This window comes from Geotrypetes seraphini, chromosome 5 (assembly GCF_902459505.1).
Source record: "Geotrypetes seraphini chromosome 5, aGeoSer1.1, whole genome shotgun sequence".
NCBI classification, from domain to species: Eukaryota; Metazoa; Chordata; class Amphibia; order Gymnophiona; family Dermophiidae; genus Geotrypetes; species Geotrypetes seraphini.
Genome location: NC_047088.1, coordinates 21,953,972 through 21,967,880, shown reverse-complemented (window position 1 = coordinate 21,967,880; position 13,909 = coordinate 21,953,972). Strand labels below are relative to the sequence as shown.

At 41.5% G+C, this 13,909-nt stretch overlaps 1 protein-coding gene across 2 annotated transcripts in view; it reads right to left on the bottom strand.

Annotated features, from left to right (window-relative positions):
- SMARCA1 (SWI/SNF related, matrix associated, actin dependent regulator of chromatin, subfamily a, member 1) overlaps positions 1–13,909 on the bottom strand; it is a 129,638-nt gene that overhangs the window by 34,576 nt on the left and 81,153 nt on the right. For both annotated transcript variants that reach the window (XR_004539555.1, XM_033945566.1), the window contains exon 16: positions 1,594–1,713. Coding sequence is in view for 1 of the 2 variants with exons in the window: in XM_033945566.1 (XP_033801457.1) it covers positions 1,594–1,713 (120 nt within the window). In the remaining variant the exon portion in view is untranslated. The remainder of the gene's footprint in view (positions 1–1,593; positions 1,714–13,909) is intronic.

Here is a 13,909-nt window from a genome sequence, read left to right as displayed (position 1 = left end):
ATTAAACCAAGATCTTGAATCAAATGTAAGAAAATATATTGCAAATATACATTTTGCATTTCAAGACCAGAGCTCACCATCCCTTAACTAGAGATGCAGACTTGCACTCTCCTCTCCCCACATTCCTCTTTTATGTTTCATCTCTCCCCATGAGGCACTTCTCTACCTGAAATACTTCCCATTTCTCCTCATGGGTTTCTCTTTCTCCCCTCCATCTTTTCTATCTTGTCCTTTCCTCTCTCATTTCTTTTTCCTCCCTACCCGACCCCCAAATTCTCTCCACTGTGCTCCTCTTCCTCCTAGCCTATAACATTAGATGATGTCAGATGTAAACTGAATCAGCTCATCCAGTCTGCCAAATAAGGTGTTTAGTGTTGTAACTTAGTGTAATAACTGCTGCTCCTGTAGTTTACCCCATGCCTTCCTGTCTTATCTATCCCCAAAGCATATCACCTTCTCCATATCTATCCTCGATATATACCTTCTTTCATCACATCCTGCCTCTCATTTTACTTCAAATGAGTGAGGCTAGCAGCAGAGGGCACATTTAGATTGTATGATGCTTGGCTCCTCTTCTTCTCATACATGCACCCTATTTAGAAAAGAAGCACATAAGCAGCAGCATTTGCAGGGATTCTAGCTATGTCTTCCATGCTGCCAACTTCACTTCTGTAGTTGACTGGTAGAAGACAATCAATTCCATGGTAACAGGATCTCCACTAGCTACATATATTTTCCCTCTTCCTCTTTACTGTTCTTTAAAGCAGGCAGGAAAGTGCTGGTAAAATACTGGAGAGAATAGCCCATCTTAGGATCTTGATGTCAGTATTGAAATTTTAAGTGTTTGGTCAACTGGGCACCTGGGAAATTTCCAGGACTGTACATGAACGTTCTAGATTAGTGGTTCTCAAAGCTACCCTGGAGGACCACCATCCAGTTGGGTTTTCAGGATATCCTTATTGAATATGCATAAAACAGTTTTGCATATAACCAGTGGTGTAGTATTGGGAGGGGAGGCAAACCGCCCCAGGTACTGTCTTGGTGAGTATGCCAGCATCTTTCCGCTCTCCCAGGCCATGCTCATGCCCTCCCTGCCCCCCTTCCTGTACCTGGCTAGCTGCTTGTGATGGCCTGACTCCACTCTGAAATCATTTCCAGGTCGCAAGGCCCAGAAGTGACATCAAAGGGAAAACCAATGACGGTGCGAGCAGCAGGCCAGAGAAGCTGCTCATGCTGGCAAACATTTAAAGAGGTATGGAGGGACAGTACGAGTGTGGCGTAGGAGCGGTGAAGAAACAGGAGGCCACCACCGCCCCGAGTGCCTCCCACCCTCACTACACCACTGCATATAACAGAGGTGATAGGCATGCAAATCTGTCTCATACATATTCATTAGGTTTATCCTGAAAACCTGACTGGCTGGTGGTCCCCAGGGCATGTTTGAGAACCACTGATCTAGACTACATGAGTCCTTATGTCAGGGATAAGACTACTTAAGAGTATGACACAGCTTTTTCTAAATAAGTTGATAAATTGTTTGTAGAATAATATTTATAAAATATAGAGTATTTACACCTTCATATCAAAGGTTACCTTCTGTTTTTCTCGATAGTCTTCACCTTCAAAGTTGTATAAACTTGTCTCGGTGTCCATAGTGAAGTTTCTGAGAGAACTCTCACCCATTTTTTGTAAGCGTTCAGCCATTTCAGCTGTCTATAGTAAGATACATGCGGAGTCATTAAAACATTTAATGTGATGTGACTTATATAATAAAAATTATTAATGGGTGTACCTCAGTCACCCCTCAAGACCTTTGCACTGAACCATTATATTGAAAAAAACCCACATGCTCCAATTATGGTTCCCCCCCCCCTTTTGTTATGATTTTTCTCATTATTAATACATGTGCATTTGCAAGAGATTTAACACCTTTACCATTTACTGCACCAGTGGGAAAGTGTTCTACCAAACATCTCCGATTCAACAGTATAATTAAGTTGATCTACGCTATGCTTTGTCCCTAAGCACAAAACCTAATCAAACAGCATTTTATAACGTGTTGTAAAGGTTTAATAATTAAAATAAATTCATGTTCATACAACAAAGTCAAAATCTAACAAAATCTGTTATTTGAAGATAATAGTCTAAGACCCCAAACTTTTTCACTCATGAACTATAAAGATCATCTGAGAGAGGATCAATACTAGGCAAGTACCTAATTTTATTTTATTGTAACCCATTCTGGGCTCATGGGGAGGATGGGCTATAAAAATGAACAAATAAATAAATAAGGATCTGCAAGGAGCAAACATTTCTCCGTTCATCAAAGCAAATGTTTAGTTTACATTATTAGACAAATTAGTTCACTACTAAGTTACTGATAATAAAATAAAATTTTCAATCAAGAAAAAGCTGGCATATTCTAACTTTTACAAACATTGATCACGATGCAATGAGTTAAAGTACAAGATTCAATTCACTCAAAAAAAACCAGGCTCCTTCGAGATGATTTCTCAGTACTAAAACTTTCACATGGAAATAAAAACATTCTGCATATGAACAGACTCTATACATCTGTAGATCTACCTAATAGTCTTTTCTGTGATTTTAGTAAATGCCATATTATCTCTTTGAAGCTATATCTAAAATTATGACTTAAAAGGCTCCAAAATAATTATAACAGGACTCAAGATTCTTCAGTACTAGAGAATGACACGGGGAAAAAATCTGTCCCCGTCACTGCACCATCCCCGGCCCACCATCCCCTTCACCGCCCCGTCACCGCCATTCCCTTCACTGCTCCGTCACCGTCATCCCATTCACTGCCCCGTCACCATCCCTGCAGCATCCATACAAGACTCAGTACTGCAATATTTAGCTTATTCCTTCCTTATAAATCAAAGTTCTGGCTGCTGAACTGGAGAAAAAGATGTTCAGCTGGCAGGGCTTTGTTTATAAATTTTTATCAACACAACTAATATACTAATTTATCCTGAAGCAAAAAAAAAGAAAAAGAAATAGTATTTTTTTTCTACCTTTGTTGTCTGGTTTCTGCTTTCCTTATCTTCTCATTCAATTCCTTCCATCCACTGTCTCTCTTCTCTCTGCGTCTTCCATTTTCTCTGTTACTGTGCCTCTCCCCTTCTCCCCCCTCCAAATTAGTCTGGCACCCATCTTCTTCCCTCCGCTCCCCCCATTGTCTGGCATCTCTGTCTTCTTCCCTGCCAGCATCTTCTCCCCACTCTCTCTTCGCCATTTCCCTTCAGCGTCCTTCTCCCCACTCTGTCTTCCCCATGTCTTTCAGCATCCTTCTCCCCCCTCTTTCTTCCCCATTCCCTTTCAGCGTCCTTCTCCCCACTCTCTCTTCCCCATTTCTCTGCAGCATCTTCTCTCCATTCTCTCTTCCCCATTTCCCTGCAGCATCTTCTCCCCACTCTCTGTTCCCCATTTCCCTTCAGCATCTTCTCCCAACTCTCTGTTCCCCATTTCCCTTCAGTATCTTCTCCCCACTCTGTTCCCCATTTCCCTTCAGCATCTTCTCCCCACTCTGTTCCCCATTTCTCTTCAGCGTCTTCTCCCAATCTCTCTTCCCTATTTCCCTTCAGCGTCTTCTCCCACTCTATCTTCCCCATGTGCTTTCAGCGTCCTTCTCCCCCCTCTGTCTTCCCCATGTGCTTTCAGCGTCCTTCTCCCCCCTCTGTCGTTCTTCTCCCCACTCTGTCTTCTCCATGTCCTTCTCCCCACACTGTCTTCCCCATGTGCTTTCAACGTCCTTCTCACTCTGTTTTACCCATTTCTCTTCAGCGTCTTTTCCTCTCCACCCCACCTTTCCTCCCTTTCTCCCTCCCTGCCCCTTACCTTCGTGGCGGTTTCACCTCCCCCCCTGCAGTGAGAACACCTCTTATCCGCTTCCGCCAAGCACTCGCGTCCCCCCCCTCCAACAGGCCCAGTCCGGCAAACCTCCCTGCCCTTTACCTGTGGCCGGCGATGCCTAAACTGCCTTCTTACAGCAGCCGGAGCATTAAAGTTGCATATGGCTGCCGGAAAGGTCGTCTCTGATGCAACTTCCAGCAAATGGACAAACTGCCTGACCACCCTCATCTCATCTGCCCCATCTTACTCATCCTTCAGGAAATCTCTCAAATCTTTCCTCTACGACAAATTTCTCAAACCCCCCCCCCCCATCACCAAATAACCAAATTCTACTCCTCAATCAAATACTTCCATCCTGTAATTGATACTGGTAGCTTTTCTTGTCATTCACCACCCTGCATCCTCGCCATATATGTAACTATCATTGCATAGTAAACCGCTTCACCGCATTATTCTGTCCCTTGCATTGCATTTTGCTCTATAAGTCTCTCGCACTGCTTTTTTCCACTATATAAATATCTCTGCTGTATATGTACAGTCTCCTGCATGGTAAATCTGCATTGTTCTTCGCTGTATAAACACCTTTACTGAATATGTACAGTCCTCATTGTATCTTCACTGTAAATGTACAGTCTCTTACACTGTAAACCGCTCTGAACTGTTTGTGGTACTGCGGTATACAAAATAAAGTTATTATTAAAGTTATTATTAATAATGGTTTATGTACTTTTATTCCAGGAACTTGTCCAAGCCTTGTCCAACCCTACTACACCAACTGCTTTTACCACATTTTCTGGCAACAAATTCCAGAACTTAATTGTATGTCGAGTAAAGAAATATTTTCTTCTAATAACTTCACTGCATACTTCCTTATTCTTTGGAAACGAGTACACAAATAATTCATGTCTACCTGTTCCACTCCATTGATTACTTTATAGACCTCTGTTATATCTCCCTTCAACTGTTTCTTTCCCATGTTGAAGAATGCCAACCTCCTCAACTTTTCCTCTTAGAAGAGTCAATCCATTCCCTTTACCAATTTGGTCACCCTTTTCTATACCTTTTCTAATTCTGCAACGAGAAATGTATACAATATTTACGGTGCGGTGGCACCATGGAGCAATACAAAGGCATTATAATGATTTCCAATTTTCTATTTGCTTTCTTGGTCATCAATGCACACTGAACAGAGGATTTCAATATATCAATGAAGACATCTAGATCCTTTTCTTGGGTGGTGACTTCTTACCTGGAACCTTCCATCAAGAAGCTACAGTTTGGGTTGCTCTTCCCTGTGTGTATCACTTTGCATTAAATTTCATCTGCCATTTGGATGCCCAATTTCCCAGTCTTGTAAGGTCCACTTGCAATTTCAAAAAATCCTTTTGCGATTTAATAACTTTGAATAACTTTACGTCATCAACAAATGTAATCACCTTGCTCATAATTCCTGTTTCCAGGTCATTTATAAATATGTTAAGCAAAGTCACAGTACAAATCCCTGGGGAACCTCACTATTTACCCAAAATTATATACAGGAATGAGAAAGAAAAAAAAAATCATGTATCCAATCTAATACCTTCTCAATGTATTTTTAACTTCTTAAAACTGTCACAAAATCATTGAATATCTTCCAGCTCATTTAAAGCACATTTTACTACGTTAAGGGGAGAGCCTCAGATCCCCGTGCATTGCTAGATTGTGCACCTGCACTGGAAAGGGAATGGTTCCTCACCAGCTCTGAATCCCCCTCCTGTCCTGCTATAACACTGCTCAATTTCTTCAAAAAATCTTTTAAACTTAATAATTTCAAAGTGTTATTGAAAATCAAGCTACTTGGCTACTTAGCTGCAAGGCAGAGTTCTTTAATGATTCAAGAATGTCTCTGCCATAGTGAGCAAGCAAAATAGCACACCGCAATATTGGTCTGGAGCCCTGATGCAGCTTGAGGGCAAAACGGCAGCTAGTTGGACGTCGCGAGGACTGGTGGATATGCAGTGACATTCTTGAATCATTAAAGAATCCTGCCCTGCAGCTAAGTAGCCAAGTAGCTTGATTTTCAGTAACACTTTGAAATTATTAAGTTTAAAAGATTTTTTGAAGAAATTGAGCAGTGTTATAGCAGGACAGGAAGGGGGATTCAGAGGAACCATTCCCTTTCCAGTGCAGGTGCACAATCTAGCAATGCACGGGAATCTGAGGCTTTCCCCTTAACATAGTAAAATGTGCTTTAAATGAGTTGGAAGATATTCTTCATTGATTTTGTGACAGTTTTAAAAAGTTAAAAATGCATTGAGAAGGGTATTAGATTGGAGCCCCACTATTTACCCATATCCATCAAGAATACTGACCATTTAACCCTGTTCTGTGTTTTCTATCCTTTAATTAATTCTTAAGCCACAGGAGGACACTGCCTCCTCTCCCATGAATTTTTAATTTCCTCATGAGTCTTTCATGAGGTAGTTTATCAAATGCTTTCCAGAACTCCAGATATACAGTGTCAACCAGCTCACCTTTATCCACATATTTACTCACGCCTTCAAAAAATGGAGCAGACTGGTAAGCTAAGATTTCTCCTGGATAAATTCATGCTTATGTATACAGTATGTTCTGTATTCTTTTTTCTTTATAAGACTCTACCATTTTGTCTGACACTGACATCACCCTCTTCAGTCTATTGTCTCCCAGGTCATGACTAAAACCCTTTTCAAAAATTGGTGTTGCATGGCCACCTCCAATCTTCAGTTATCACACTTGATTTTAAACATAAATTACAAATTGCTAATAACAGATCTGCAATTTTATATTTTAATTCTATCAGTATTATGGGGTATGTAACATTCAGCCTAGATGATTTATTACTCTTCAGTTTGTCAGCTTACCCTATTATATTCCAAGTTTATACAGATTCGTTTCAGTTATTCTGGCTCATCACTATTAAATATATTTCTTGTATGAATATCTCCCCCACATCTTCCTCAATGAAGACCGAAACAAAGAATTAATTTAGTCTTTCCACTATGTCTTCTCCCTGACTGCCCGTTTCACCCCTTGATCATCTAAAGGTCCAACTGATTATCTTACCAGCTTCAAATGTATCTAAAAAGGTTTTAATTACTATATGTGGTTTTGCCTTCGAGGCAAGCTTCTTTTCAAAATCTATCTTTGCCTTCCTTTATCAGTGCAGATGGAAAAATGATGTTTTACCTGATAATTTTATTTTCTTTAGTCATAGCACATGAATCCAGAAACCAATGGGTTATGACCATCGACCACCAGGTAGAGATAGAGGACACAACTGAACTCTGTCATACATGATAATATGCATTCTGGTCAGTTACTCATAGTATTTCTCATAACAAAGCAGAAGGGAAGAAGCCAACAAGGGCAAATAAGTTCTTCTTCCCCACAGAGAACAGCAATAAATAACACAGAACTGTAATATGACATAACAGAAAATGTGGAACAGCAAACCTGAGCAGAGAAACCAACAGAGCACTTCAGCATATAACTCAGTGAGAGAGAGAGGTTCTAGATTCATCTGCCATGACTAAAGGAAAGAAAGAAAATTATCAGATAAGACACAATTTTTTTCCTTGTCATCAGAGAAGATACATCTAAAAACTGATTGGATGTAGCAATGCAGTCTTTTATTTGGTTGGGAAATAACAGCCAAAAGAACTGATTCCCCAAACAATGCAATCTCCCCAAACACTGCAATATCCACCCGATAATGTTTACAAAATGTGTATATGAAGGACCATATCGCAAATCTAAAAATTTCTTCAAGAGAAAAGGCACAGGAGTCTACTCATGATGTGGAAAGCACTCTAGTAGAGTGAGCTCGTACAGAAATAAAAAATGTTTTACTACAAAGCACATACACTGTAGAAATGAATTTTTTAATCTAGAATGCTATGGTAGTCTTAGAAGCTGCATTTCCTTTATTAGGGCCAGCAAAAAGAACAAAAACATGATCTGACTGGCAAATTTATCAATTTTCAGATAATGTAATGTAATTCTATGATATTCAAGAATGCAACCTATTATAATCCTTACCATAATCTTCCTTCCTAAAAGAAGGGAGAAATAAAAGCTGATTGATATGAAATGCACATATGAACTTAGGTAAAAAGGATGGAACTGTTTGAATAGAAACCCCAACTTTAGAGGTGCAAAGTTTGCTGGTACTTTTTTTTTACCTATGCACTCGTATTATGAACAATTTCTCAAGGAAAGAAGGAGCATATTTTTCATTTGAAAATTACTTAGGCCAAAAATACTTGTAGAGATTTGTACCTGCTTTTTATCCCAGGACAAGCAGGCAGCATATTCTCACAGATAGGTGACGTCATCCACGGAGCCTGGTACAGCCAGTGAAAAATGTACTGTCACTTAAAGCTTCAATGAAGCTTTGTGACTGCCTGCACCGCGCATTTGCGAGTGCCTTCCTGCCCGATGCCAGCTTGCGAGGTTGTCAGTTTTTTTGTTTTTTGCAAAGTGAAGAAGATGTATCTGGACTTTGTCCAGTCAAATTTGCCTTCTCGCGTCAATTTTTCTTTATTCTTGCTGCTATTTCCATTTTTTAAGTTAGTGTCTATTTGATATTGCTTTGTATCACAATTTTTTAATCTGTTTCTAATTTCTGGCCTATTGACATTTTACTGCCTTCAACTGTACCGAGCGCATCAACAGGTTTTCATCAGAACTTTTACTTGACCCTCGGTTCCTTCCTGATCTTCAAGACTTCTTCCTAGCTGTGGTAGTTTTTCTCCATTGTATTCTTTTTCTGTCTGGAAATTCACCCGATATTCCAGGGCTTAAAAATCAAAATTTTAAATTTAAAAAAAATATATTAAATAACTTATGTGCGTATACCAAAGAAAATTGTTATGCTTTGTTTGATCTGTTTGCTTGCACTTTGACATTTAATAAATATATTTAAACATTAAAAAAAAAAAAATTTGAATAACTCATTTCTCTATTAGGCCTGGACTTCGGGTAACCTCTTCCAGCTATTAAGGCTCGTTTATTTTCCCCTTGGTACCGATCCCATTTTATGTTGGTACCAGTGGACATCGACGTTGGCATCAACATCGTTTTCAAGCATCATTTTCATACTCAACATGAGAAACCTTGACAAGCATTGCAGATATCCATAGCATCGAGTCACTCGATGCCATCATTCTTCGATGCAGGTTGTTATCTCTGAAGCGTGTCTCTCCCTTGGGGTTACCACACCCTGCTGCACTTACGGTACTGTCTGCATAGTACACGGTACTGTGCATTCACTCCAGCGTGTATGATCAGAGCTGCACTAATGGAGGGGTGGCCACAAATCTATAATGCTTATTGGCATCAATGCCCTTCCCATCTACATTGGTACTGGCCCAGCTTCAATATAGCTTATCGAGGCCTTATGGTACCAGATCTTGCTCTATCTATCATAAGTCGAGATCCATCGATGCTAGGTACCGGCGATTATTTCTCAGTACTTATCGTTGCTCGGTACCAATGATTATTTCTCAGAGCCCATGGATTCTCTGTACTGATGATTATTTCTCGGTACCATCATTTACAACATTGATGTAGCAGTATTAAATAATGGAGGTCTCTATCGGTACCATTTCTTCCATAAGAAGTTCTTCAGTACTGTTCCTATTTATTCCTTTTTCCAAACGGTACCATAGACATCCTAATGTCAATCTCCATTGCTTCCTGTCTATCGATGGACATATAACTTGTCATGGAAAGTTCTTCATCCACTCATCTACTCTTTGGCTTCAGCTTATGCCAGGTATCTTCAGCATTGAATAAGATGATACAGGCCATCATAGAAACATAGAAACATAGAAATAGACGGCAGATAAGGGCCCACGGCCCATCTAGTCTGCCCACCTTAATGTCCCTCCCCTACCTTTGCCCTGTGAAGAGATCCCATGTGCCGATCCCATTTGGCCTTAAAATCAGGCACGCTGCTGGCCTCAATCACCTGTAGTGGAAGACTATTCCAGCGATCAACCACTCTTTCAGTGAAAAAGAATTTCCTGGTGTCACCTCGTAATTTTCCGCCCCTGATTTTCAACGGATGCCCTCTTGTTGTCGTGGGACCCTTTTAAAAGAAGATATCTTCCTCCACCTCGATGCGGCCCGTAAGATACTTGAACGTCTCGATCATGTCCCCCCTCTCTCTGCGCTCCTCGAGCGAGTATTGCTGTAATTTGTCAAGCTGTTTTTCGTATGGTAGATCCTTGAGTCCCGAGACCATCCGGGTGGCCATTCTTTGCACCGACTCCAGTCTCAGCACATCCTTGCGATAATGCGGCCTCCAGAATTGCACACAGTATTCCAGGTGGGGCCTCACCATGGATCTATACAATGGCATAATGACTTCCGCCTTACGACTGACGAAACCCCTTCGTATGCAGCCCATGATTTGTCTTGCCTTGGACGAAGCCTGCTCCACTTGATTGGCAGACTTCATGTCCTCACTGACGATTACCCCCAAGTCTCGTTCTGCTACCGTTTTTGCTAGGATCTCGCCATTAAGGGTATAAGACTTGCATGGATTCTGGCTGCCCAGGTGCATAACTTTGCATTTTTTGGCATTGAAGTTGAGTTGCCATGTCCTAGACCATCGCTCCAGTAGGAGTAGGTCGTGCATCATGTTGTCGGGCACTGAATCTTCGTCTGTTGTGCATTTGCCCACTACATTACTCAGTTTGGCGTCATCGGCGAATAATGTTATTTTACCTCGAAGCCCTTCTGCCAAGTCTCTTATAAAGATGTTGAATAGGATTGGGCCCAAGACTGAGCCCTGTGGTACTCCACTAATCACCTCCGTCATTTCGGAGGGGGTGCCGTTCACCACCACCCTTTGGAGCCTACCTCCAAGCCACCTCCCAACCCATTTCGTCAATGTGTTACCTAATCCTATAGAACTCATCTTGCTCAGTAACCTGCGGTGTGGTACGCTATCGAATGCTTTGCTAAAGTCCAGGTACACGATGTCCAGGGACTCCCCAATATCCAGCTTCCCCGTTACCCAGTCAAAGAAGCTGATCAGGTTGGATTGGCAGGATCTCCCCTTAGTAAATCCATGTTGTCGGGGATCCCGTAGATTCTCTTCATCCAGGATCTTATCTAATTGGTGTTTGATTAGAGTTTCCATTAGTTTGCTCACTATCGATGTTAGACTCACTGGTCTGTAGTTTGCTGTCTCCATCTTTGAGCCTTTCTTGTGGAGTGGAATGACGTTAGCCGTCCTCCAGTCCAACGGGACGCTGCCTGTACTAAGGGAGAGGTTGAAGAGCGCGGACAGTGGCTCCGCCAAGACATCACTCAGCTCCCTAAGCACCCTGGGGTGGAGGTTGTCCGGCCCCATTGCTTTGTTAACCTTGAGCTTTGACAGCTCACCGTAGACACTGCTGGGCGTAAACTCAAAGTTACTAAACGGGTCAACTGAGCCAACCCTTGTCTGTAGCTGAGGGCCGAGCCCTGGCGCTTCTCGGGTGAAGACTGAGCAGAAGTATTCATTTAATAGTTGGGCTTTTTCCGAATCCTTTTCCACATAGTCTCCGTCTGGTTTCCTAAGACGTACAATCCCGCCTGAGTTTTTTCTTCTATCACTGATATACCTGAAGAAGGATTTATCTCCCTTCTGGATGTTCTTTGCTAGAGACTCCTCCATGAGGAATTTAGCCTCCCTGACTGCTGTTTTGACGGCTTTTGATTTGGCCAGGTAGTCTGCTCTAGAGTCCTGCTTCCCTGATTGTTTGTAAGAGATGAATGCTTTTTTCTTCTCCTTGATCAGGTCTGAGATCTCCACCAACTGCACCAACTGCATTCGTTGTAACCTGGCCATCTGCATCACTGGCTTCTGGGGGAATTTCAGTGTCTTGGACCAGAGCATTGGAACCAAATTGTTCTACCTCTGCAATCCTTACTCCTATCCAACAGCACTTAAGTATATGATAATTGTATTGTGCTCAGCACCTATACCATCTGCATAATGATTCCGTAGGATTCACAGGAGCCATCATTGCACCACCACTTGTTCCATGCAGACCGCCATGAATATGAATTGTAAAGTACAGTGATGTATAACTTGCCAAAATCAGATAAGGAAAAAATGTATCTTAATGGTGGCATTGCTTAATGTTGGATTTAGTTCATTTGCACTGCTCATAATGCGTGTAACTATTGGGCAGACTGGATAGACCATTCAGGTCTTTATCTGCCGTCATTTACTATGTTACTATGTTCAGCTGAAAAAAAAGAGTTCAGTTTGGAGAGCATAGATGCGCTTCTTCAGGAATAGTCGTAATGCGAGCTCTACATTTTTTTCTATGATGGCTGATGGCTCAACAAGATTCTAATTTAATGAGGATTAATGATTTTCATAGTAACTGATTGACCCAGGAGACCCTGGTATGTGGATCTTATTCAGCTCCTAGTAGAAAAGCCATTTCATCTCCTGGTCAGTCAGGATCTGCTGTCTCAGATACCCATCTCAGTTTGGTCTTACAGCTTGGATATTGAAAAGTCAAGGTTACATAAGAAGAGTTATTTGGAAGACATGATTGCTACATTACTTCAAGCATGGAAGTGTTTGACCTCAAGCATATGCTCAAGTCTGGATATTGTTTGAAACCTGGTGTTCGGAAAGTAAACAGAAGGATCTTATGTTAAAGGCTTGCATTTCTAGTGGTGTCAACTTTAGCCAGAATTTCTGAATTACAGGCATTGTCATGTAAAGATCCATTCCTCCGCTTCTCTAAAAGACACCCACCCGCTTCTCTCAAAAAGGCACCCACCCACTCTCAAAAAGGCACCTACTGTTCCCGTTCTCTCCGAGATTCTCGGATCTCCGAGAATCTCAGAGAGAACGGGAACCCGAAAGCCTTGAGCATGCGCAGATGCTCAAGGCCCAGCGCGAAGGAGGCAGATCTTCGGGCACCTGCACCGGCATGTCCTGTGCGTTGGTGCCGGTGCCAAATGGGGGGTAAGAAATGTGATCGGGTGGGTGGGTGCCTTTATGATGCCGGATTTTGGCAGGGAGGGGGTGCGAAGCGAGCGGAGGGTGCCAGATCGCGCGGGGGGGTGGGGGGTGGGACGCTCACAAATCGAGGCACGCTCGGTTTCCAAGGCACCGATTTTGCGAATGTTTTGTTCGTCTTGCAAAATACTCGCAAACCGAGGTACCACTGTAAACCCATTCGTAAAGATTAACCTCTACTGGTCTGGAGAGTGCTAAAGAAGTTACAATTTTTGGTGGGAATTGATGTTACATTTTTAAAATGGAACGTTTCATGGCTATACAGCAAGGGCGTTACAGAAAGTTTATGGATGTTTGGGAGTCATTGGCAAAATTTTGTAAGGAAGAATAATTGATTTTATTTTATAGGCTTGTAAACATACACATCCAGGGTGGGTTGGGGGGTGGGGGAAGGGAGTTGCATTGGAACTTGATTCAGGGTATATATGGATAGTTTCTTGTGGGTTTTATTTTACTTGAGTATTGGGTGGGAGGGTGGGGGGAAATTTAATTGTATGTTAATGTCTGAAAGTTTATTGTGCTTGTCTTGCGATATTTTATGTATATGAATTACTTGTTGCACAATTGTAGTTTGAAAATCTAATAAAGATATATATAATAATCACTCCTACTTACTTTGAGCAAAGCAATAAGCACAACTGTAGTTTGAAAATCTAATAAAGATATATATAATAATCACTCCTACTTACTTTGAGCAAAGCAATAAGCACAACTGTAGTTTGAAAATCTAATAAAGATATATATAATAATCACTCCTACTTACTTTGAGCAAAGCAATAAGGTTGCCTTTCTTATGTGTAGGGAGGAGACAAACTTTCTATCGTGGATCCAATTTTCAAAATGTTTTACATAGGCAAACACATTCACCCACTAACGTGGCCTTTTGAACAATGGCCACACTAAATGTAGCTAAAAATATGAAAACTGTCCCATAAAACATAAAGAGATTATGTCTTTATCTTGATAATATCTTTTCCA